Source organism: Hemitrygon akajei, chromosome 12 (genome assembly GCF_048418815.1).
Source record: "Hemitrygon akajei chromosome 12, sHemAka1.3, whole genome shotgun sequence".
Classification (NCBI taxonomy): domain Eukaryota; kingdom Metazoa; phylum Chordata; class Chondrichthyes; order Myliobatiformes; family Dasyatidae; genus Hemitrygon; species Hemitrygon akajei.
In genome coordinates, this window is record NC_133135.1 from 58,357,335 (window position 1) to 58,382,390 (window position 25,056).

General features: G+C 41.0%; 1 protein-coding gene across 2 annotated transcripts in view; it reads right to left on the reverse strand.

Moving 5' to 3' along the window:
* The window catches only part of dnajc6 (DnaJ (Hsp40) homolog, subfamily C, member 6), a 130,426-nt gene that overhangs the window by 37,034 nt on the left and 68,336 nt on the right, over nt 1–25,056 (reverse strand). For both annotated transcript variants that reach the window (XM_073063186.1, XM_073063185.1), the window contains 8 exons: nt 24,156–24,205; nt 23,329–23,477; nt 22,999–23,121; nt 8,405–8,538; nt 7,348–7,542; nt 6,229–6,346; nt 4,557–4,636; nt 469–659 (listed from right to left, as the gene is read on the reverse strand). In XM_073063186.1, coding sequence (XP_072919287.1) covers nt 469–659; nt 4,557–4,636; nt 6,229–6,346; nt 7,348–7,542; nt 8,405–8,538; nt 22,999–23,121; nt 23,329–23,477; nt 24,156–24,205 — 1,040 coding nt within the window. The remainder of the gene's footprint in view (nt 1–468; nt 660–4,556; nt 4,637–6,228; nt 6,347–7,347; nt 7,543–8,404; nt 8,539–22,998; nt 23,122–23,328; nt 23,478–24,155; nt 24,206–25,056) is intronic.

Here is a 25,056-nt window from a genome sequence, read left to right on the forward strand (position 1 = left end):
AAACAATAATCCTTCTTAACATCAAGATATCTAGGCTTTTCTATTTTAAAAAGATTTAGCTGTCTCCATATGTAATTTTGCAAGGTCATTATCTGTTGGTGATATCTACAGTAAATGGCAGCATATGTCTCAACTATTGCTAAATTTTAAAAAATGATAACTATGCAAGAGCTAACTGTGGAACATCTGAATTATTAATTGCTTCTATCCTACTCAGTTAATAACCTGAAAAAAATTCACATAAATTTTCTCCAACATCAAACTACATATAACATACTACCTTCCTACCAGTCAAACCGTGCCCAGTCCCTGTACAAAGAAAACACTGTCCAATACGTACCTCAATATACAATAACTCCATTATCAATTAGTTATCTGTCAAGCAAAGGAGATGCAGAAATTGTGCCCAACTATTGAAATATGAACAATATTAATTGTATGCCCTCTTAGAAAGAATTATATCAATACCTGCTGCTAAAGTTTCCTGATGCTCTTGGTGGCTTGAAAAAAGGATTTTAGGTGCAAGATCTTTGGTGTCCCACTGCTCCCAGGGTGGAGTCAGGTCAAATCTTTTATCAGAGGGTTCAACCTCCACTTCCAGTATCACATGAAACATTGGGGGATACTTCTCTGGAGAATCACAAGCATCCAACTCGGGTCTAAATTTCAAAAAAATAACCAGCAGATAGTTATTACCAATGGATATTTTTGAATTTTTTTTATCCTTATCAAATCTCAATTTTAAATGTGAGATGTTGACCATTTGTAATCTTTCAGAAACAGACAAAACATTTATTTTCCTAACACTGTATTTCAGCTGTCACTTAACTAGAAATAGATCCAGCTCTTAAAAGAGTGGAAGAATATAGTGCAGCCTTTGAGTATCAGCTTCTACTGCTGTTATAGACAAACAGAAACAAGTGAATTTGCACTATTGAAAACATGATATGAGAAAAAGTTTGAGTTAATGGTCTAAGAAGCTTTAGACATACTGTTCAAAGATACGTTGGACTGCATCAAGATGGTGAATTGCAGTTGCTACTGTTATGAACGTGAAGTGCTAACTTAGAAATACAATGTTATTTGGAAGTTTTCCATTTCCCAGACATTAGAAAGTTGTACTTAATTATGGTGTAGACCTTCAGTCAGTCTAACCTTTAAACTGTCCAGGAAACCAAAGATTGACTAGACATTCAAAATGCATCTCCTGTGCATTGCTTTCAGCAGACTTACTTCCTTAATCATTGATGTGTTATGAAATTCAATACACAATTTATGAACCTGCTCCATTAAAATTTCAAAGTTAAATTGGCATGCAAACAAATGCTCAGAGCTTTGTTGTTGCTTGGTCAAAGTCTTGCACCGATGCATAACTGCACAGCTCATGAAGGTTCTAATTTTAATGATCCAACGATATTCCCAATTAACTGAACAAAAACTGATTTAAAAACAATTAACTAAAGGTGTAATCTCTCTCTTTATTCATGCAGAAGCATGATACTGCTTTGAATATTTTGTTTGGGAGAATAATGATGCTCATGCTGTTATTAAGGAGAATGAGTTTAAATACTGGAACTCACCAAGCATAATACAAAGTGCGATGCAGTTTATCACCTTTGACAATAGATAATCAGTACAGCTGAATTTTACTATATCCAAGCTAACTGAAAGAAACAAGGAAGGAAACTACAGAGCTCAAACTACAATTTTACAATCCATGGCCACAGGGTTGGTGTCAGTAGATTATAGATCTGTTAGTATTATACTATGGTTCAAAAAGAATGGATGACCAAGTAAACTGCAGATCAATTCACTCAATTTCAAGTTGTAGGCAAATTACTGAAGCTCATTCTAAATTATCACAAATTACCTTGACTCTGTGGTTAAGAAGGCATACGGTGCATTGGCCTTCATTAATTGTGGGATTGAGTTTAGAAGCCAAGAGGTAATGTTGCAGCTATATAGGAACCTGGTCAGACCCCACTTGGAGTACTGTGCTCAGTTCTGGTCGCCTCACTACAGGAAGGATGTGGAAACCATAGAAAGGGTGCAAAGGAGATTTACAAGGATGTTGCCTGAATTGGGGAGCATGCCTTATGAAATTAGGTTGAGTGAACTCGGCCTTTTCTCCTTGGAGTGACGGAGGTTGAGAGGTGACCTGATAGAGGTGTATAAGATGATGAGAGGCACTGATTGTGTGGATAGTCAGAGGCTTTTTCCCCAGAGCTGAAATGGTTAGCATGAGAGGGCATAGTTTTAAGATGCTTGGAAATAGGTACAGAGGAGATGTCAGGGTTAAGTTTTTTTTAAAAAAACGTATAGAGTGGTTAGTGTGTGGAATGGGCTGCCAGCAATGGTGGTAGAGGCTAATACAATAGGGTCATTTTAGAGGCTCCTAGATAGGTAAATAGAGCTTAGAAATAGAAGGCTATTGGTAACCCTAGGTAATTTCTAAGGTAAGGACATGTTCGGCAGAGCTTTGTGGACCAAAGGGCCTGTATTGTGCTGTAGTTTTTCTATGTTTAATCATGACCAGTCAAAATGGACAGGTTAAGGGAAGGTTGTGCCTCAGTAATGTGACTGAATTTTTTGAGGAGGCAACAGGGAAGCCAGTTGGAGTGGAGCAATGAATGCATTTACATGGATTTTTGCAAAGCTTTTGATAAGGTTACACATGGTAGTCTGCTCAACAGAATAATAACCCGGGGATACAAATGAGAGGGGCAAATTAGATCTGAAATTAGCTCAAAAGCAAAAATATTTGGCTATGAGTACTTATGTGGGGAGAAAAAGCTTGAAAGCTATTACTCTCAAGACTCTACAGGGCTCAGCACTCAATCCCAAGCTCTTTGCAATAAATTATGATTTAGACCTAAATGTAGAATGTGTGGTAAAGAAATCTGCAGTTAATGCAAAACTAACCTTGTGATTCACAGGTGAGAAGAAAGCTTTAGAGCAGAGAAAAATTCTCCATAATTCCTTGTGACAGAGGAAGCCATTCAGCACATTGAATCAGCAATGCCTCCGAGCAGTGCCATCTACGCTTGTAATCCACTTATCTCTTTATATCATCAACTCCATCCACCCAATTCCCACACTCCAAATAAACCTACCAGGAGAATTTATTACGATTGTACAAAACACTAAGAAAAGTGAAATTTTACAAAATACTAAGATATTATAAGGATATACCAACTTGCTGTCTGGAAAAAACGGTTAATCAGGCACACAAGTTCTGAAAGTACCAGATTATGCGCACTGGGGAACAACATTCATCATCAACTTGTGGCTTCTGACCACACTATTGTCACAACAAACTGATCTGCAATCTAGACAACTTCAGCAACAAGGGAACTAATGTTATCTTAATGCATGATAATTCTACATCAAACATGCAATTAGCCTAATTCAATAACTGATCATTTCAGGAATTCTAAAATGGTGAGGCAAAAAATCAGTTCGTTAACTTCGATAAATGAACATTGGCTCCAACAATATTTCAATAACTGTCCTACCTTCCATTTACATTTCTAAGTAAATCGTTCAATCTCCCTTTTTTAAGGCTTGCCTTTGTCCCTTCTGCTATTTCCTCCTCTCTTCCTTTTTGGGCATTGTCTGCTTATTCCCCAATCTCATTATATTTCTTCTGCATCTTTGTCTTTTATTTTTAAGAAATAAAGGTCATTTATTGCAAAAGTACTGATTAGGGTTCCTAAAGATTCAAAATATCAAAACCCTGCACCAACTTTTCAGCAACACATTAATTTGCCATATTCTCCTGTTCTCATTGACATGTAGGCTAAATCATTAAATACATTTAAGACTCAGTTGGATTATTGCATAGTTAAGAAATTAAGGGTTATAGGAAAAAGGCAGGTAGGTGCAGGTATGTCCACAGCCAGATCAGCCATGATCTTACTGAATGGCAGAGCAGACTCAATGGGCCAGATGACATACTTCTGCTCCCATTTCCCATGCTCAAGTACAACACAGAACTTCATCCCTTTCCTTACCCATGTCATTTATGCCAACAATAATTTCTGGTTGCTCACCCTCCCCTTTGAGAACGTTGAGCAACCACTGAGACATCACCAATCATGGCAGCAGGAAGGGAGCACTGTCCTGGAGACCTGTTTGTAGTCACAGACTCTGCTCCACTCTTACCTTCCCCCCCACCACACCCCCCCAGTGTTGAGTTATTTGCTACCTAGGTTCACCTGATAAAGATGCAAAAATACAATTCTGCAAATGCAATTTCATTTTTGACTACCGAAATACACCGACTGTAATGACTAATGGAACAACAAGAGCTGTCAGACAGAAAATTCTTAAAGAGAGCTAGGTTATAACATGACTTGAGTCAATAACAACGTAATAAATGACTCTGGACTGTGTTGAGAGGCAGAGGGTAGTGGCAGCAAAGAACAAGAAATAATTAATTTTGCAATTAACAGTTGACAAATATTGTTCTTAGGACACAAAATGATACCTATCAAAGGAGAAATACCCAGAATTTTATTTTCGTTAGATTAAAAGTACAATAAGCTCCTACTCACTTTGTAAACTTTAAAACTGTTGTTTCAGGAGCAATGAATCCAGTGTGGACTTGAATCTGAAATATCTGTGTGTTTGTTAGCTAAATTGGGAAAAGAAGCACAGCAAAAACATAGAATTCTAGTAATAAAGTCATGGATCAGCAATAGCATAGAGAAAATATAATTAAAATTAAAAATATATAATGCATGTAAGTTATTGCATTGGATTATATGGTCAGTTTCAGATTCTAAAGCTACAAAGCTTTACTAAAATGTACTGTTTAAATCTACCGTCAGTAGCATGATGATTGATAAGGAAGGTTTACTAATTTACTAGCTCACCATGGATTCTATGTCACTTAATTTGCTGGACTAACCTACCCACAAGGAACCTTGCCAACTCCTTTACTGAAGGCCATTACACAACAGACAATCTCTTCCAAGAAACTTGGCAGGTCGAGCAGACAACAACACACACAAAATGCTGGTGGAACACAGCAGGCCAGGCAGCATCTATAGGGAGAAGCGCTGTCGACGTTTCGGGCCGAGACCCTTCATCCAAGCAGATTTCATGTTGCTGCATTTCCTTGTGTTTACACATATGCAACATCCATTGCCTTCCCCTCATCAATCATCTGGATCAGTAACTCTATCAAATTTGAAAGATGTGATCTCCCCTCTGAACCTGACTAACTAACCCTAATAAGTCCATGCTTTTGAGAATGCAAGTAAATCCTGTTCCTATGAATCAGCTACAATCATACTAATGCTACTTTTCCATACTAATGTTGCAAAGCTCACTAGCCTATAATTTCCTAGTTTTTCTCTGTTGCTCTTCAACAAAGGAAGAACATAAACTTCTGGAACCTTGCCAACAGCTATTGAGGCTACAAAGACTATATCAAGACCAACTCACTTGCCAGCATACCTCTCTCTAATTTCACTATCATCCATGCCCTTCTCCTTGGTGAATGCCAATTGAAGACTTTGCACATTTCCTCTGACTCCACAAGAAATCCCTTTTGTCCTTCAGTGGACCCACAATTTCCCAAGCTATCCTACAGCTCCAAATATATAATGGCTTGGGATTCTCCTTGACCTTACTTGCCAAGGACACTTCATGGCCATTTTCAGTCCTCTATATTTCTTGTTTTGTTGATTTCCTGCTTCCTTTATATTCCTCAAGGGTCTTGTCTGATTTCTGAGTTCAACTTCCTAAACTTATCACAAACTTCCTTTTTTTTTGACCAGACTTCAGTATTACTTGCAATAAGCAACCTGCTAATGGAACTCAGCAGATGAAGCAGATGTAAAGTGAAGGGAGTGGGGGTATGAAGGAACTGTTGACATTTTAAGTTGAAACCCTGTATCAGGACTGGTGCTGAACTGGTGCATAATAGGTTCAACAATCCAGGACCAAATGTGGCTGGTCTGCATCATGTGAAATTTGGTATGATTCTGGAATATGAAACAAAAACCCTCAGCTTCATTTCAGCACATGCCACAACCTCCTGATGAAAGATTAGTGAAACAGCAAGATTTTTTCATTGCTTCAATGATGCAAAAATCATTTAACTGATCCAGAGCAACAGCATTTTATATTAGTAACCATAAACAGGAAAGATTTGCTAACATAAGAGTAGAACAACTCACACATCCCTATTCAAAGAATGAAGCTACAACACTGTCTAACCTTTGCTTGAAGTCTTCCACCAATTGTTGACCGCATGTGAAAGGCAGCAACAACAACATCTCCATGGGCACTAACACCCAAAGAAGCGAAGACTTTTCCCTCCTGGATTCGATGTTCTCTTTAGGATTTAAGAAATTTAAATTTTGTAATATTTTAAAATTGAAAATATTACTTTATAAGAAGAAAAATCCTATTTTCCTTTAAAAGCCCTTGATAGGTGGAGAAAAAGACAAAAATACTCCAGGAAAAGGCATCACTCAAGGCATGATGCAGATACGCTGTGACCTCAGAAACATCAGCATATAAATTTCTGTCAGAATTCACTGGTCACTTTCTACCAGAGAGAATACAATTTACATTGGTTCAGTTCTCTTTAGAACAGACCAGGGCAACAAGGCACGATCAGATCATTGTAGTTCCAATAATTTGTCACAAAAGGATGGTTCTCAAAGGAATGCTTAATGGGAATTTTTTATTCACTATTAAGCTTTTTTCAGAGAGAAGTTTGTCTAGTCCATGGGTTCCCAACCTTTTGTATGCCATGGACCAATACATTAGCAAGGGGTCCATGGGCTCCAGTTTGGGAATCCCTGGTCTAGACATTCTTCCAGGGTCATTTGCATCAGCTTGTTATGCACTGCCCCCAAAATTCATTCCATTCTACGCAATAGCACAATAATTGTTACTGACCAAGTGAAGGTGAAAGCTTTTCAGCAGAGAAATCCCAACATTTTCTGATTTTATTTCAGACTTCCAGCATCTAGCTTGCTTTGCTATCGTCTTCAGGATCTTTGTACTTAATAATCATTTTTACAAACTAGATACAGGTTTGGATAGAAAATGAATTTTGTTCACTGACTAAAAAACACCCCGATGTCACACTCAAATTGTCGACTATTTCAGTCAACATTATGTATTATCATAGTTAATTATTCTGTTAAATCTATGGATGCAGTGACTGTACAAACAAAAATACTGATACTAAAATTGCAAACAATATCTTCTAATGTTTAATGTTTTAAGCAGACACAAGGATTCAGAAAGCCCACTGATCAAATACACAGAATTATAAATGGTAATGTCTGTATGGGAAAATACTTGCTAAAGACAGAATCATACCTCATTTTATCATATTCTTGTGCAGTAGTAAAAATCTTTGTTTCACCAATAAAAACCTCAAAAAAAGGTCGGCAGCCATTTCTCTGCTTGTTAAAGCAAGGGACAGGGCTCACTGTGATGGTTTTAATGATGATGGGCTTGCAGTGTGGGAGCTTGGGTTTATCAGAAACCATTTCACAGATATATCCAATATACCTGAAATGAAAAAGGCAGCAATTTTACATACCAACATTGCGTAAATGAAAAAAAAAATACATTACCTTCAATATGAACTTTAAAACTAGAAGGTTGGTGAATTAACAGCAAGTTATGAGGGCAATTCCTCAAACTACAGCTAAATTTTTCTGGAAGGAGCTCTTCACAGCTAAGACTTGGAACAGATCAGAAATGAAGGAGGTGCAGAATGAAACAGATTATTATTTCTCTAATTATAACAGACTGAATAACATGAGAGTAAAAGCTAACAGAACTTCACAAAATCATTTTCAAAAAGAGGGTATCACCATTTCCTATGTCAGCTGAATGAGGGAAAGTAGCATGACTGAACAATAACTGACCAGGCTGAATTGTCGATGTTTGTCGACCTATTATAATTGGGCAGCTTTAAGCATCTTCTGGTGGATACCATTACTATAATTATGCAAGAGTAATTGAACAATTGTCCTTAAGATACTGGGTACAGTGCCCTCAATGTTTCCTTGTATCCTATAAAGTGAAGTAAACTGGTTGAAGGCGAGCTTCTGTGCTAACAAGGACTATTGAAGGAACCAATATGAGACATCTATTCAGCAGTGCTGATTGAAGATGACTGTAAATGCTTCAGTCTTTTAACTAGCACTCACATGCTAGAAGCCAGCATTACTGAGGACAGGGATATTCTTGGAAACATGTAGTCTCTTCATCTTTTTGAATGCTCCATGTAGATTGTTTGTAGAGGGACTACAAAGGTCCCTTCATCATTATAGTGCAAAGAGCATATTGTGAAATGAAAATTAGTAGAGATATTCCAATACCCAGGGAAGGCTACCTTTGGTAGTTGATTTCTAAAATCTCTTACCTCCTGTGTGAAGGCCAAAGTGCAGGCCCTGGTCGTTTTGTATTCAGCAGCTGGACGGCTGGAATTGGGCAAGAGAACAGATGGCAGAAACAGAACATTCCACACACTAAAATGGCAGAGGCAGGGCATCCATCCTGGAAAGATAAAAACAAAGAAACAAAACCAATATTCAAATCACGCAGTACACAAAGTCAAACTAACAATCTCCAATAAATAAAAGCGGAGGCAAAGTTAACTTTCAAAGTGGTTTGTGAAGGGAGATGGGGGTGGGGGGGGAAACAAGGGGGTTAAGAAAGAATCTTCTCCGTTTCTCCCGTTTCAGTTAACTTTACTCCAGAATCTCAGTCTGACTGCCTTCCTTTCTGCATGATCCTCCATCACAACCATTCTATACAGTGTGCATTACACAGTGACTAGTAATGGAGCCAGGCATACAGAGCGCTACCTCAAATACAAATGGCGTCATCGCAGTCAAATCCAAATGGTTGACACACCCCAACATCTCTCTCATCTGGTAATGTTCAAACAAATTAAGTAACTAAAACATTCACGAAAATGAGCTGTCGAGTCAGGCAACATCTATCATTTTTTAAAAATGTTACAAGTCTTGTTTGTTTGAACTATTTCTTTAACAATAGAAACAACATGTAATTGCAGCATTGGAGAAGTCACTGTATTGCAGATTTTTTCTTAAGTAAAGGTACGAGGGGTTATTGATAAGTTCGTGGTCTAAGGGAGAAGGGGTCAATTTTAGAAAACCTAGCACATTTATTTTTCCTACATTTACACACTTAGTCCAGCGGTCGTGGAGCATACGGATCCCTTCTTTGTAGAAGTTAGTGTCCTGGACCTCCAGAAGGTGTATTAGCTTCAAACTTCCTGCATTTTCGCTCAGAGTTGAACTGTACATGCGTGTGACGAGGGCTGTATAACTCATCTCCTTCTACCTTAGGCCACAAACTTATCAATCACCCCTGCCGTGTACCACCTGGCGGTCCAGGACACTCTCGTTACATGCACATGCAGTTCAACTCATTGAGTGATAATGCAGAAAGTTTGAAGTTCATAACTCATCTCCTTCTACCTTAGGCCACAAACTTATCAATTACCCGTGCTGTGGACCACTTCTACAAAGAAGGGATCCGTATGCCCCACAACTGCTGGACTACGTGTGTACATGCAGGAGGGGACTTTGTTGAAAAATAAATGTGCTAGGTTTTCTAAAATTGACTCTTTCTATCTTAGGCCACGGACTTATCAATCACCCCCCCGTATATAGATAAACTTTAAACAACAAGGAGATTCAACTGAAATTAGCTTAGCCATCATAAGTAGAAAAAAAATGTTAACTTGATGGTGATGAGTTCCTGTTTGTGATCAAAATTTGAACTGATTCCCCCTCCTCCTCCTTCCAAAGCGGCTCTTCATGGCTTGCCCCTGATCAGCTGCAATTGCTAGTTCCATCATTGCAATTATTTTTATTCATGTGTGAGCCATGCAAGAATTAACTACAATTCTCTCATGTTGCTGTCATCATGCTCTCCCCCATCAATATCCACAATAATGATGCTTCAATTACGCCCAGGCAATTCAAATGCATGGGCCATATAGGTTGCAGGCCTGACAAATTCCCACAACAAATAAGCCACTTTGCTTTCCATCGAAGCAAAGATTTTCAAGGAACAAATAAAACAAGGAGGATATGCTCAGTCAACTTGACTGATGGAAATTCCTGCCTCGTGACCACTCAGAAAGGTGGTCACACCCAAGGTGCAGGCAGCAGATAGTCTGCTGATCCCCAGAAAAGGTGAACAAGGAGACGGTGCAGGATGCTACTGTGGCCATTTCTCTCAGAAACACATACTCCTTAGGATACAGCTGGCGAGTGGGGGAGAAAATGACCTGCCAAGTTACAGCTGCAGCCACCAGGTCAGAGGTTCCGTGGCCAGTAAGGTCAGGCAGAGCAATCGCAATAGGAGGTTCAATATTCAAGGGAACGGACAGGAGATTCTCTGGCCACGAAGGAGACACCAGAAAGGTATGCTGTCTCCCAGCTGTCAGTGTTGATGACACCTCGGAATGGCTTCAGAACATTCAAGGGGGAACTGGGAATAGCCAGAGGCTGTGATGCCCATTGGCATTGCCAGAAAGGGGAAGGAAGTCATTTGCAGCGAGTAGAGGGAGTTAGAAAAGAGGCTGAAAAACAGGACCTCAAAGGCAGAAACTTCTGGATTACTCCCGGTGCTAAGTGTTGTTCAGGTCAGGAATAGAAAGATAGAACAGATTAATGTGTTGCAAGGAACAGGTTCAAGAGGCAGGGACAACCTCGACAAGAGTACAGGTTGCACCTTAACTGGAGGGGAAGAAGGATCCCGGCTGAGACCTTTGCTAGAGCCACATGGGAGGGGGTAAACAGGTTTGGCATAGGGATGGGAACCAGAACGCCAGGTCCAAGTGGAGGGATTGAGAGGAATGTAGATGTGTAGATGTCATGTCCAATAAGTGTGTAAGGAAGGACAGGCAGGATTGAGGTAATACACACAATGGGGAGATGAGGCAAAATATTTGTATTTTAATGCTTGGAGTATTATGGACAAGGGTGAACAATTTAGAGTATGGATCATTACATGGAACTATGATGCTGGGGTAATTACAGAGACTTGGATAAGAGAGGGACCAAACTGGATGCTTAATGTTCCAGGGTTTTGATGTTTCAGAAAAGATATAAAAAGGAGGTAGAAGAGTATTGCATGGGGATGTTGGACAGGAGGGGAGCTGCACTATTAATCAGGAACAATATCACAGCTGCACTTACTCAGGACATGATAGAGGGCTGCATAGGTAGAACAGAAAAAGAAAGGTGCAATCACTCTGATGAGGATTATATTACAGACTCCCTAATAGATACCACGATATTGAGGAACAGATATACAGACAGATAAGGAAAATGTGTAAAAACAGGGTTCTTGTCATGAGTAACTTCAAATTCTTTAACAGAGACTGCGGTATCTTTAGTGCAAGAGGTTAGATGGGGCAAAATTTATTAGGTACATCCAGGTTTTTCATACTAATATAATAGATTGCCCAATGAGAGGAGAGGCCATAGTGGACCTGGTAATGGGTAATAAGCCTAGCCAGCTGACTGACCTTTCAATAAGAGAACAGTTAGGGAAGAGTGATCACAACTCCTTAAATTATAAGATAGCAATAGATAAGTGTGGTAACTTCTACTTCGAAAAAGGACCACTCAACAATTTCATGTCCAAAAGAACAACTTTATCAGGAACGGCAAATCAATATTTATATACTGAGGCCTTCAGGTAACTCGTGCAGCATGGCAGACGAACTATATACAATGCACACCGGGAGTAAAAAGAACAGAAGTGAAACCCCGCTGACCCCGGAACCAGCCTCGTTTTAAAAAGAGCTTCCCAGTTAGTATTAACTTACTTTAAATAATGCTCACATTACAACACTTCTCCCCCTTTAAAATCTAACCCTCCGCAAATGTAAAAGAACTGTAATAAAATTTAATAGAATATAATAAAAAGTGGTGCCATTAGCTTGTGTATCCCCTGAAGCGTATACTAGTGTCTCAGCAACAGTTTACCAATACAAACACCTTAACAAAAAGGCACGATGACCCTCGCCCTCCAGAAAATGCAGCCATCCTGCAGACTCAGTTCTGCCTTACGTTTCACTGCTACATGCGGAATCCCCTGCAGCAAAGAGTCCATTGTCCTTTGGAAAATGGCAGGGCAAGACACCACTCCAAACACCAGGCAATTGTATTTGAATAATCCCTTGTGCATATTGATTGTGACATAGTCCTTTGAACCCTCATCCAGCAGCAGCTGTTGGTGGGCATAGCTCATGTCCAGCTTTGTGAACAGCTTACTCCCTGACAGGGTCGCAAACAGGTCATCCACCCGTGGCAATGGGTACTCCTCCAGCTTAGAGACCTGATTCACCGTAAGCCTATAGTCCCCACATATCCTCACCGTTTTATGTGCTTTCAAAACTGGAACAAGAGGAGCCGCCCACCTTGAAAACTGGATGGGCTCAAAGATGCCCAGCCCCTGTAAACGTTCCAGCTCCTCCTCAACTTTGCCTTTCATGGCATAGGGCACCGAACTGGGCTTAAAGAAAATGTGGTGTGGCCTCAGAGTCGACATAGAGTTTCACAGTCACGCCCTGCAGTGTGCCCAGCTCGTCCCTGAAAACGTCACTATACTGCTGCAGAATGTCCTCCGTCATGTGTGCATACTTAATTTCATGCCAGTTGAGTCGGATTTTGCAAAGCCAATCACGGCCCAGCAGACTGGGCCCACTGCCCTTAGCTTTCACCAGCCTGGCTTCAGCCTTCTGGCCCCGGCTGAAATATCCACATATTAACACCCCTAAATGAGGTATGGGCTGCCCCGTACAGGTCCTGAGTTTGAGCTTAGTTGGTCTGATGGGAGGCAGGTTGGAACTCCATGTCCTCCTGTAAGTCTCCTTACTAATGACCAATGCAGTAGCCCCTGAATCAATCTCAAACTTAATGTCCTTTCCCCTGACAGTAACTGTGGCATAATATGGTTCAGGTGGTTCCTCATCCATTTCCACCCCAAACATGTTGTAGGCACACGCTGCCTCCTCGTCTGCTTCTCCTAGGTGGTGGGTGACTGCCTGAGTCTGTTGAACTTTCCCCTGCCCAGGCTTAACCTTACCCTTTATGCTCCTGCACTTTTTAACTAAATGTCCCTTTTTGCTACAAGCATGGCAGACTGTCTTTCAATTTACAAACATTTGCATAGTGCATCCCTCCACACCGAAAGCATTCCACCGTTTTGCCTGTTTACCAGACTCCCTCCTGACTTGGTGCACTGCTGCCGACTGAGACCCCCCCCCCCCCCCTCCAAATGCCCTTTCTGGATATCTTTAGCATTATTAGCAGCCATCTCCATGCCTTGGGCAATCTCTAGGGCTTTCTTGAAAGTCAACGGTGGGGTTTCCCCCAACAAACCCCACCGCATATTAATGCCGCATACTAATCTATCAAGGAGCATGTCATCTAACACGGCTCTGAAATTGCAATGCTCCGACAGCTGCCGAAGCTCGGCCACAAACTGACCTGGCATCCTGAAATGGCTGTGAAACTTACACCGTTGGACTATCACAGAGGGTTTTGGATTGTGGTGGTTCCCCATGAGCTTGACCAGTTTGTCATATGGAATTTCTCCCGGTTTCCGTGGTGATCAACTTGCAAGTCTTTTCCCCACACACACTCAGGAGAATAGAGCACTTCTTAGCCTCCTCAGTAATTCCATTAGCACAGAAAAAGTGTCCCAACCTTTCCTCATTCTCCAGCCAGTCCTCATTTCCCTCCATAAATTCACCGATAGTCCTGAACATAGCCATTCGAACACGAGGCTCCTTGTCCTCTCACTGCTCCTGTTCAAAATGCGCCGACACGTCCACAAAACCAGTTCACCACGTCTCCAAAAATATGTGGTAACTTCTACTTCGAGAAAGGACCACTCAACAATTTCATGTCCAAATGAACAACTTTATCAGGAACGACAAATCTATATTTATATACAGAGGCCTTCAGGTAACTCGTGCAGCATGGCAGACGAACTATATACAATGCACACCGGGAGTAAAAAGAACAGAAGTGAAACCCCGCTGACCCCGGAACCAGCCTCGTTTTAAAAACAGTTTCCTGGTTAGTATTAACTTACTTTAAATAATACTCACATTACAACAATAAGTATGGAACTTGGGAGAGTATTAAATTGGAAGAGAGCTAATTATTAACGTGTTAGGCAGAAGTTAGGGAGAGTTAATTGGGAACAATTGTTTATTAGCAAGTTCATATCTGACATGTGAAGGATGTTTACAGGACAACTGCACAGCATACAGGACAGGTATGTTCCAGTAAGAAGGATGGGAAATGATGGCAGGGTAAGGGAATCTCAGATGTTAAGAAGTGCTGAATTTAATCAAGAAGAAAAAGGAAACTTATTAATGCTCAGGAAGCTAACAATCAAACAGATCCCTTGAGGATTATCTGAAAGCCAAAAAAAGGTAAATTAGGAAAGTGGAGGCGCCATCAAAAGTCCTTAGTAAGTAGGCTTAAAGAGAATCCCATAAGGCATTCTATATATATATATACACATATATACACATACACACACACACACATCAAGAGCAAGCTTTTAACAAGAGGGATGGTAGGGCCACTTATGGATGAGTAAGAGAACATGTGCTTGGAGACAGAGGTTGTGGGTGAGATCCCAAATGAGTACTCTTTATAGCACACACAAAATGCTGGAGGTACTCTGCAGGCCAGGCAGCATTTATGGAAAAGATTTAAGTCGATGTTTGGGGCCCAGACCTTTCATCAGGACTGGTGAAAAAATAATGAGAAGTCAGAGTTAGAAGGAAGGGAAGGAAGAAACACAAGGTGAGAAGTGAAACTGGGAGGGGAGGGGTGAAGTAAAGAGCTGGGAAGTTGATTGCAGAAAGAGATAAAGGGCTGGAGAAGAGAGAATCTAATAGGAGAGGACAGAAGGCCATGGAAGAAAGAAAAGGGGGAGGAGCACCAGAGGGAGGCAATGGGCAGGCAAGAAGATAAGGTGAGAGAGGGAAAAGGGAGATGGGGAATAGGGAAGGGGGTGGGGCATACTGGAAGTTTGATAAAGGAACACAAGGCTTTGTTCCTCTAACCTGAGTGTGGCCTCATCATGGCAACAGAGAAGGCCATGGCTGGACATGTCGGAGTGAGAATGGGAATTAAAATTGGTGGCCACAGGGAGATCCTGCTTTTTCTGGCGGACAGAGCGTAGTTCTGGGGGCACCAGATACAATAGATGACCCCAACAGATTCACAGGTGTAGCAACGCCTCATCGGGAAGGACCATTTGGGGCGCTGAACATGGTGAGGGTGGAGATGTAGGGGCAGGTGTGCTCCGGTGTAGCCTCTTGTATATTGGTGAGACCCAACGTAGATTGGAAGACTGCCGAGCACTTACACTCTGTCCACCAGCAAAAGCTGGATCTCCCAGTGGACACCCATTTTAATTCCACTCCCCATTCCCATGCGCATCCATGGTCTCCTCTACTGTTGCGATGAGGCCACACTCAGGTTGGAGGAGCCTCCAACCTGATGAAATGAACATTGATTTCTTACATTTCCAGTAATGCCCCCACCCCTTCTCTATTCCCCATCCCTTTTTCTCCTCACCTTATCTCCTTGCCTGCCCATCGCCTCCCTGTCACGCTCCTCCCACTTCCCTTTCTTCCATGGCCTTCTGTCCTCTCCTATCAGATTCCCCCTTCTCCAGCCCTGTATCTCTTTCTCCAATCAACTTCCCAGCTCTTTACTTCACCCCTCACGCCTCCCAGTTTCACTTACCACCTGATGGTGCTTCCTCCCCTCATTTTCTAACTCCTCATCTTTTTCCTCTCCAATTCTCTCCAGTCTTAGTCCAAAATGTCGACTGTACTCTTCTCCGTAGATGCTGCCTGGCCTGCTGAGTTTCTCCAGCGTTCTGTGTGTGTTGCTTGGATTTCCAGCATCCTCAGATTTTCTCTTGTTTGTGATTAGAGTACTCTGCATTGATACTTACCAAGGAGAAGGACATGGAGGGTAGTGAAATCAGTGTGGAGTGCGTAGGGCACTTTGAGATAAAAGAGGAGGTAGAGTTGGGTCTCTTGAAGGACATTAAGGTGGTGTTACGAAAACCCCGTAACCAGGTAACTTACCAGCAAAGATAGATGGATCAGCTGAGTCGGATGCTACTATTTTCAAACGTTTTATTCAATAAGGGCACAAACGTATGGTTAATACAAAACATTCAAATCGTCAAAACTCAATCTAAAACACCGGTGTAACCATAATCAATCAGAAATAAGCTCTTTCGTTGTCTAGGGTATATAATACTGAGTCCAATTGGAAATATAAAGAGTCACTCTGAAGTCTGCAGGCTTTTCCCTTTTTGGTTTCACGTGTTGGAGAGAGAGAGAGATTGTTAGGAAAAGATAACACTTGCCGTTGTCTTTATGAATCAAATCCTCAGCCTCAGGGGATTTGGCTTCCCTGGTGTTAAATAAAGCGATCTTCCGTTGGTTCCAGCCACAAACCCCGCATTCGGAATTTAACGCACGTGGCTTATTTCAAAATGGCTTCCCGTTCCCACGGGAAGCGTTATCGTGCTTCTTGGTGTCTCCTTGGTGCGTCTGAGGGTCGTCCTCTTTCAGACCCTTCTTTATACTGCCTCACGGGACCTCAGGTGTCAATCAGGTTGCAGGTGATGCAACCTCTCTCTCTCAACCAGCCCACTTTGCCCGAGGGCTTTACAATGTCCCTGCGAGTTGGCACGTCTGCAGTTCCCAGGTGTCTCCTGAGAACAATGCCACAGTCACCAGCTTTTGTCCCAGTGGAATGTCTTTCCATTTCCTGTGTCCATTCAGCCTGTCTCTCTCTCTCTCTTTTGGGTCATTGACCCCCCCCCCTTTTCTAGGGCTCTTGCAATTCTCACAAAGGAGGGGGCTGGTATCATAACACCTCCCCTCTTAAAAAGGTTTTTACCAGCGGTTAAAACCCAGAGTGGTACAGTCTTACAGAAATTTTGAATCTAATACAGAGTAATACAGTTATACATTCAAGTCAGCATCTAACAGTTAACAAGTACAGTGCCCCTTTCCTTTAATACCTTAACCTCATGTGCCCTACTAACGCCTGGTAGCATCAAACTTCAGCTCAATAACCACCTTATTTATTTGCTTTCTTCGGCAACATAACTAAGGAGGTGTGATCTTAGCTTACATACATCTACAAAGGTTCATGCAAAAGACAAATTTTTATGCTACTTTCAAACTTAACAGTCAAGCTTCCATGGGTGTTGTCTTTATTATTCACATACTTTGTCAAAATCCCTTAAAACCGGCTTCTGCTATTTTAAAAATCGCGCCCCCATTAACCCTCGCCTTTTTTCCGGTTAATTCCCTCGTGGCGATCTTGGGCACCCTGGCGAAATAAGCTTTCGCCCGCTCCTTTCATAGGAGTTATTTTATCAGCGTGTTCCAAACTTAGACCACCCAATTCCTTAATTTTAGGCCATTTGTCGTTTTTCTCTTCAGGACCCGTCATGCTATTAGTTTCCAATTTAAGATCCGCAAGCGATCTCGCTTTGTTCAGACAGCATTTCAAATTCTGCCTTTTCACAGCACCCTCTTGAATAACAATAGCGTGTGGGGCACCTTTACCTTTACGAAAACCCCGTAACCAGGTAACTTACCAGCAAAGATAGATGGATCAGCTGAGTCGGATGCTACTATTTTCAAACGTTTTATTCAATAAGGGCACAAACGTATGGTTAATACAAAACATTCAAATCGTCAAAACTCAATCTAAAACACCGGTGTAACCATAATCAATCAGAAATAAGCTCTTTCGTTGTCTAGGGTATATAATACTGAGTCCAATTGGAAATATAAAGAGTCACTCTGAAGTCTGCAGGCTTTTCCCTTTTTGGTTTCACGTGTTGGAGAGAGAGAGAGATTGTTAGGAAAAGATAACACTTGCCGTTGTCTTTATGAATCAAATCCTCAGCCTCAGGGGATTTGGCTTCCCTGGTGTTAAATAAAGCGATCTTCCGTTGGTTCCAGCCACAAACCCCGCATTCGGAATTTAACGCACGTGGCTTATTTCAAAATGGCTTCCCGTTCCCACGGGAAGCGTTATCGTGCTTCTTGGTGTCTCCTTGGTGCGTCTGAGGGTCGTCCTCTTTCAGACCCTTCTTTATACTGCCTCACGGGACCTCAGGTGTCAATCAGGTTGCAGGTGATGCAACCTCTCTCTCTCAACCAGCCCACTTTGCCCGAGGGCTTTACAATGTCCCTGCGAGTTGGCACGTCTGCAGTTCCCAGGTGTCTCCTGAGAACAATGCCACAGTCACCAGCTTTTGTCCCAGTGGAATGTCTTTCCATTTCCTGTGTCCATTCAGCCTGTCTCTCTCTCTCTCTTTTGGGTCATTGACCCCCCCCCCTTTTCTAGGGCTCTTGCAATTCTCACAAAGGAGGGGGCTGGTATCATAACAGTGGATAAGTCTACAGGTCCTGATGTGATATGCTATAGATTATTGAGAAAGGCCAAAGATTAAATTAATGGGGCTTTGACTACAATTTTGTGCACCCTCTAGTCACTGGAAAGGTCCTAATGTTGTTCCATTATTCAAGAAGTGAAACCGTGGATTGGTGTGTCTTACGTTAGTGATACAGAAGCTACTGGAAACAATTCTTAGGATCAGTATTTATGAGCGTTTGGAAAACTATGGCCTAATTAAGAACAGTCAACATGGCTTCGTGCAAGGCAAGTCATGTTGTAATAATATAAGTCTTTTGAGCAGATGAGGAAGGTGATCAAAGGAGGTAGAGGTCTGTACTAACTTCATAAATGGCTGTGATGCTTCACTCCCTGACAAGTTGAACAGCTTTTATGCACACTTTGAAAGGGAGAATACGTCTGCAAATCCCTACAGCATTTGGTGTCCCTCTGATATGTTTCAGAGGCTGACGTCTGAATATCTTTCAAGAGGGTGAACCCTCACATAGCATCAGGCCCAAGTGGTGTATGTAGCAGGACACTGAAAACCTGTGCCTACCAACTGGCAGGAATGTCCAAAGACATCTTCAATCTCATAATGATGAAGTCAAAGTTCCCCACCAGCTTCAAAAAGGCAGCAATAATATTGGTGCACAAAAAGAGCAGGGTGAGCTGCCTCAATGACTATCACCTAGTAGAATTCATGTCCACTGTGATGAAATTTCTTGAGGGGTTGATCATGGCTAGAATTAACTCTTGGCTGAGGAAGAACCGAGATCCATTGCAATATTCCTACCATCAACAACAGTTCTACAGTGAATACAATCTCACTGGCTCCCCACTCGGCCTTGAACCAACTGGACAACAGCAATTCCTACATCAGGAGAATTATACTGTTTATAGATTACACTCAGCAAACAATACCATCGTCCCCTCAGTACTAATCAATAAGTTTCCAAACCTGGGGCTCTGTATCTCCCTCTGCAACCAGATCTCTGACTTCTTCTCTGGTCCATGTGGATTGGAAATAACTTCTCCTCCTCACTGGCAATCACACCTCAAGCGTGTGTGCCTCACTCATTCTCCACACTCATGACTGTGTGGCCATGACATAACTGCTGTTGGCAGATTCTCATATGATGAGGTGGAGTGAGACAGATCAGCTGGTTAAGTGGCTTTGCAACAACAACCTTACAATCAATGTCAGTAAGACCACACAATTGATTGTGGACTTCAGGAAGTGGGGATCATAAGAACACACTGCAGTTCACATTGAGGGGTCAACAGTGAAAACTGTTGAGCAGCTTCAAGTTCCTAGGTTGTCAACATCTCTGAAGATCTATACTGGGACCAACATATCAATGGAATTATGAAGAAAGCACAGCAGCATCAGAGGTTTCAGGAGATTTGTTGTGGAGAGCATTCTGACTGGTTGCATCACAACAATCTGGCATTGAGGCACCAATGCACATGATCAGAAACAGCTGAAGAGATTCAAAAAACTAAAGCAGCTCCATCATGGACACCAGCCTCTCCAATGCTGAATAATCTTCAAAAGGCAATTCCTCAAGGCAGCATCCATCAGAAAGGACCCTCACCATCCAGAACATGCCCTCTTCGCATTACTACTATCAATGAGGTATAGGACACTTCACATCTTAGGAACAGCTCCTTCCCTTGCACCATCAGATTTCTGAATGGTCCATGAACACCACTTCACTATTTTGCTCTCTTTATGCACTATTTATTTTTTATATATTCCTACTGAAAACTAGAATCATTTTTACACAAAACAGATTTCACGACATTTGTCAGCAATAATAAACACGATTCTGCGCCTGGGATACTGTCTGGATTTTAGTAAGAGGATTGACAAGATTCCTTATGGCATTTTCACTCAGAAGATTAAGTTGCATGGTATCCATGGTGACTTAGCTGTTCCAATTCAGAACTCCCTTCCCCATAGAAGACAAGAGGGGAGTGATCAATGAGACTTATTCTGGCTGGAGGTCTGTAACTAGCATTCTGCAGGGATCCTTACTCTAATGTTTGTTATGTACGTATACGAACTGAATGAAAACATAGATGATGGGTTAATGAATTTGCAGATGATACAAAGATTCATGGTACAGTATTGTAAACAGAGGTGTCAAACTCAATTGCACATGGGGCCAAAACTCAAAGCACACTTTAGGTCATGGGCCGAACAGGATAAACATTTATTGAACACACTAAAACTAAACATTTTTTGAACATAAATATGAATAAAAACAGACAGGAATATTATTCCAAAAAAAAAAACTAAAACTTTAAATAACTTAAATATTTTGCTCTCCATAAAAGTATTTCCTGTCAGTATTATACAAGTTAGAAATATGAGCATGCTGCAAAAAAACTCTGAAAATATAAATAAAATTTGTGCTTTTCAGCAAAAGTTAAAACAACAACAAATCAAAACACTCAGTTTTCTTTGCTCTTATGCCGTTTTGTCAGAGCTGGATGCTTGGCATCTTTTCTTGGCAATAAGTTCGTTTAGGTTTGGTGTAAGGTTCTGTTTTGTGGAGATTCTCAGGATGGACTGCAGGTGTTCATCAGTGAGACGACTCCTGTGTGATGTTTTGTTAATCTTCATCACCGAGAAAAGCTTCTCACACAGATATGTGCTACCAAACATGCACAAGATTAGAGCCGCATGTAGACGGAGCTGAGGCATTGCTTCAGGAATGGAGCGAATAAACTGTACGGGCCCTGCAGTGTCGTACTTTGCCTTTAGTGTCCCATTACACTGCAGCTCTATCAGCTCCATCTGAATCTGTACAGGTGCAGTTTCCACGTCGACGGCAAATGGGTTGCGAAGCAGCTCAAAATTAATTTTTTGTGCTTCAAAGTCACCAAAGCGCCGTGCGAACTCAGTGCGAAGTGTGCTCAGTTTATCAGCAAAGTGCGCATTTGGGAACATCATTGCGCCGACCTGGTTCAACATTACTTGGCAACAGGGAAAATGAGGCAAGTTGCACTGGTGCATTTGTGTCTCCCATAAGAGCAGCTTCACTTGAAATGCCTTCACTGCATCATACATGTCAGTGATCATGCGGTCACGTCCCTGGAGCTGAAGGTTTAAGACGCTGAGATGTGTTGTTATGTCAGCCACATTAGCTCCACAAATAAGACACACGGGTTTACCGGCAATGTCAGTAAACATATACTCATCGGTTTTGAAAGACTCTTTTTTTCAGAATCAACTTTTCTCTTCGCCATTGTTAGGGGTTAGCTTTGACTTCAGAATAGCGTTGTATACAGCAACAGACGCTTGACGCGGGAATGTTCCCGGGTAGCCTATCGGCAGCTGTTGCGCTGCATTATGGGATCTGTAGTTTGTGTGTTATCAGCGCTTCATATCGCCGGGCCATTAATAATTAAAATAATAGATCTATCTAAAATGATCTCGCGGGCCGGATATAATTGTACGCCGGACCGGATATGGCCCGCGGGCCTTGTGTTTGACACCTGTGCTGTAGAAGATTGCCAAAAGATACAGCAGGATGTAGGTTAGTTGCAGTTGGGCAGAGAAATGGCAGATGGAATTTAATCTTGCCAAAATGCAGCTTTATAAAACTTGAAGTAAGCTGTATCTGGAGTAATGTATTCAGTTCTGGTTGCCATGTCAGTGCTTTGGAGAGAGTGCAGAAAAGATTTAACAGAATACTTTCCTAGATTACAGGGCACATACTGCAAGGAGAGGTTGGACAAACCTGGGTTGCTCTCTCTGAAGCAGAAGCAGAGGATGATGTGGTATTAGTTTATAAGATTATCAGAGGAATAGAGAGTAGACAGATAGTATCTTTATCTCAGGATCAAAATACTAGAGGAGATGCATTTAAGGTAGGAAGGGTTAAGTTCAAAGGAGATGTGCAGGGCAGGTTTAATTATATACACACAGAGAATAGTAATGGTAATGGCAGTAGTGAAGGCAAGAATGATAGATGTTTAAGATGCCCTCAGATAAGCAATGTATGTACAAAGAATAGAAGGATAGGCATTAATTTAGTGAGGCATTTGAGTACTAGTTCTGCATCATGAGCTGAAGGGCCTGTAGTGCTTAATGGAGACATAGCATCCAGGAAGGCAATGAGCGTCTCAGTTCCCTTTGATAGGAGCAATAGAGGCCAAGCAAAAATCATAGCAAAGGCAGAGGACCTTGAAAACAACACTCATCAATGGGTCATGCAAAGCCTCAGAAGTGGAGTGGAAATGTTATCTTTGAACTCAATTGCTTCCTAAGAGAAATCTGGAGAGTGGAGTGTAATGGATCAACAACTCCCAGAATAGTTTTCACATTCCTCTTTTACTTGCCAAAATAATTCAAACTTAAAATGTTCATCCTTTTTAATCACCCACCCTCCCAGACAGTACTGAAAAACTTCCTTTTCTACATTTCTCAACAGTAAATGGCAAACGTTCCATCAAACTTTTCATATTACTCAGTTTTGTTGTATCTTACCACACAGTGAATAGCACAGACATTCTTGGGATTTTGCTGTAGCCAGTGATGCATATTCTTACATACTGCATACAAGTTGTGTAAACTGGGAGCTTGTCGAGCCGGCCAGCTGCACTCAGATATCTATTCAAAGAGAGACAGACAAGTAGTAAAACAGGATCAAAACAGAATTCTGTGTGCAGCATTAAATTACATTTAACCAGCAAGGCCAAAGATGGATAAACATTCATTTAAAATAATTTACCTATAAACACTCTTGAAAAATAGTAATAATCTCAGCATGTTGCTGTAACCAGTGGCACATGAAGTAGATCATTAAAATATACTTACTCTGTTGTGAAACTTGGCACTTCTGTATGATTTCTGAGATAAATTAAAGATTGTATAATGATCCAAATGCCGGGAATCCAAGAATGATCGGACATCATCAATCTGATTCTTGAAACTCAACTCCACTCCTTCAGCAGGATAGGTTATCACTAAGAGAAAGTGAAAACTATTGTCAGATTAATAACAATCTTCTTAATAGATTTAATTAAACCAGTATTTCTCCTTCACATATTTCAACTTGATGTCCCATTTTAAAACCGAAGGCTTCAGCAAAGATCTTTAGCTCCAAATATCCCAATTTCCTACCAATCCTCACACCTTTATCCATCACAGACTCCATTTAACTATATTGAGTGACGACAAATTATAATATGTTGCATTACATGCATTATTTCTGTTCTCTTAAATCGGTTTCTAAAATCCAGTATGATATATTATCTATAAACTCATTGTTACAGCTCTGTGAATAGCAGTGAAGATGAGCTTTCAGCAACAACAACCAGGTAACTCGTCCTCCTCTGAGGTATGGCACAGCATCGTAGCTGAGTAAGGCACCACAAAGCCATGGCACTTTATACAACCATGAAATATGTATTTATCAACTCTGTGGACATTTTTATTGGATTGGCCAAAGAAAAATCAGCACAGGTCAAATGATCACTTTTGCAACCCCATGCGACTCCATTACCAAGTGAGTTGGCTGGATCAAGAAGAGTGTGTTATAAATGGGAAACATTTCACTTTATCCATTTTCAAACAGAATCCATATTGAAAATTTTAATTGGATTCAACATTTAAATAACAGATGAAAGGAACATTTACTGTACCTATTAACCTTGATGTGATGTACGAAATATTAAGTTCTCCCTTGGCATAACTATAATAAAACAAATTAAATGTTTAGCTAAAGCATGTATATATTTTTTTCACTAACAGAAAATTATTTGAAATATTGTAATAAGAACATGGGAGGCAGCAAAGAGGGAAAAAAAGACAAGTTTCAAGAATTTAATACCAACATTAGTGAAATTAGTCCATTACCTTGCAAGAGGCAGCTTAAACAAACAGTAAAATAATTGGTATGCATAAGCTGACATTAAAGTGCTCCTGATCGGTCTTATTATCTCAACATTGTTGCTATAATGGAAGAGTGGTACAAAGTTCATAAACACAAATATAACAAGTATTAACTCCATATTAAAACGATATTGAGATCAAGCAACAAATGCTCAGTTAAGTCAAAATTGATACTAATTTCAAATAATGTGCTGAAACCGAAATATCTTTGGGATTTGCAGCATGTGAAAGTCAGGGCACTAATTTAAACTGCAATGCCTAAAGCAGAGAAAATCTGGGACAGAACATGTATATTAAATCTGCCAGTAGGGTTAGCTTACAAATTATCAAATAAAGTAAGGTTCTTGAAAAAGCTAGAGCCAGAACAATGAATAAGAGATAGAGTAAACAAGGCCCACATTGAACATTCAAAGGACAACATCACTGAAGCAAATGGCACGTGACAGAATTCTAGACGATTATTAGGAGTTCTGTTAAAGGAATTGCTCTGTCTAAGAGTAAGCAAGTATGATACAAAATGCTTCGACGTTCAGACATGATGGAGCTCATAAATACCAAAACTACGATTTGGAAAGAATTAGTAGAAAGCATGTATGTAGGACGAAAGAAGAAGGGCGTATAAAGTCTGCAGTGTGAGAGGCAGAGGCAGCA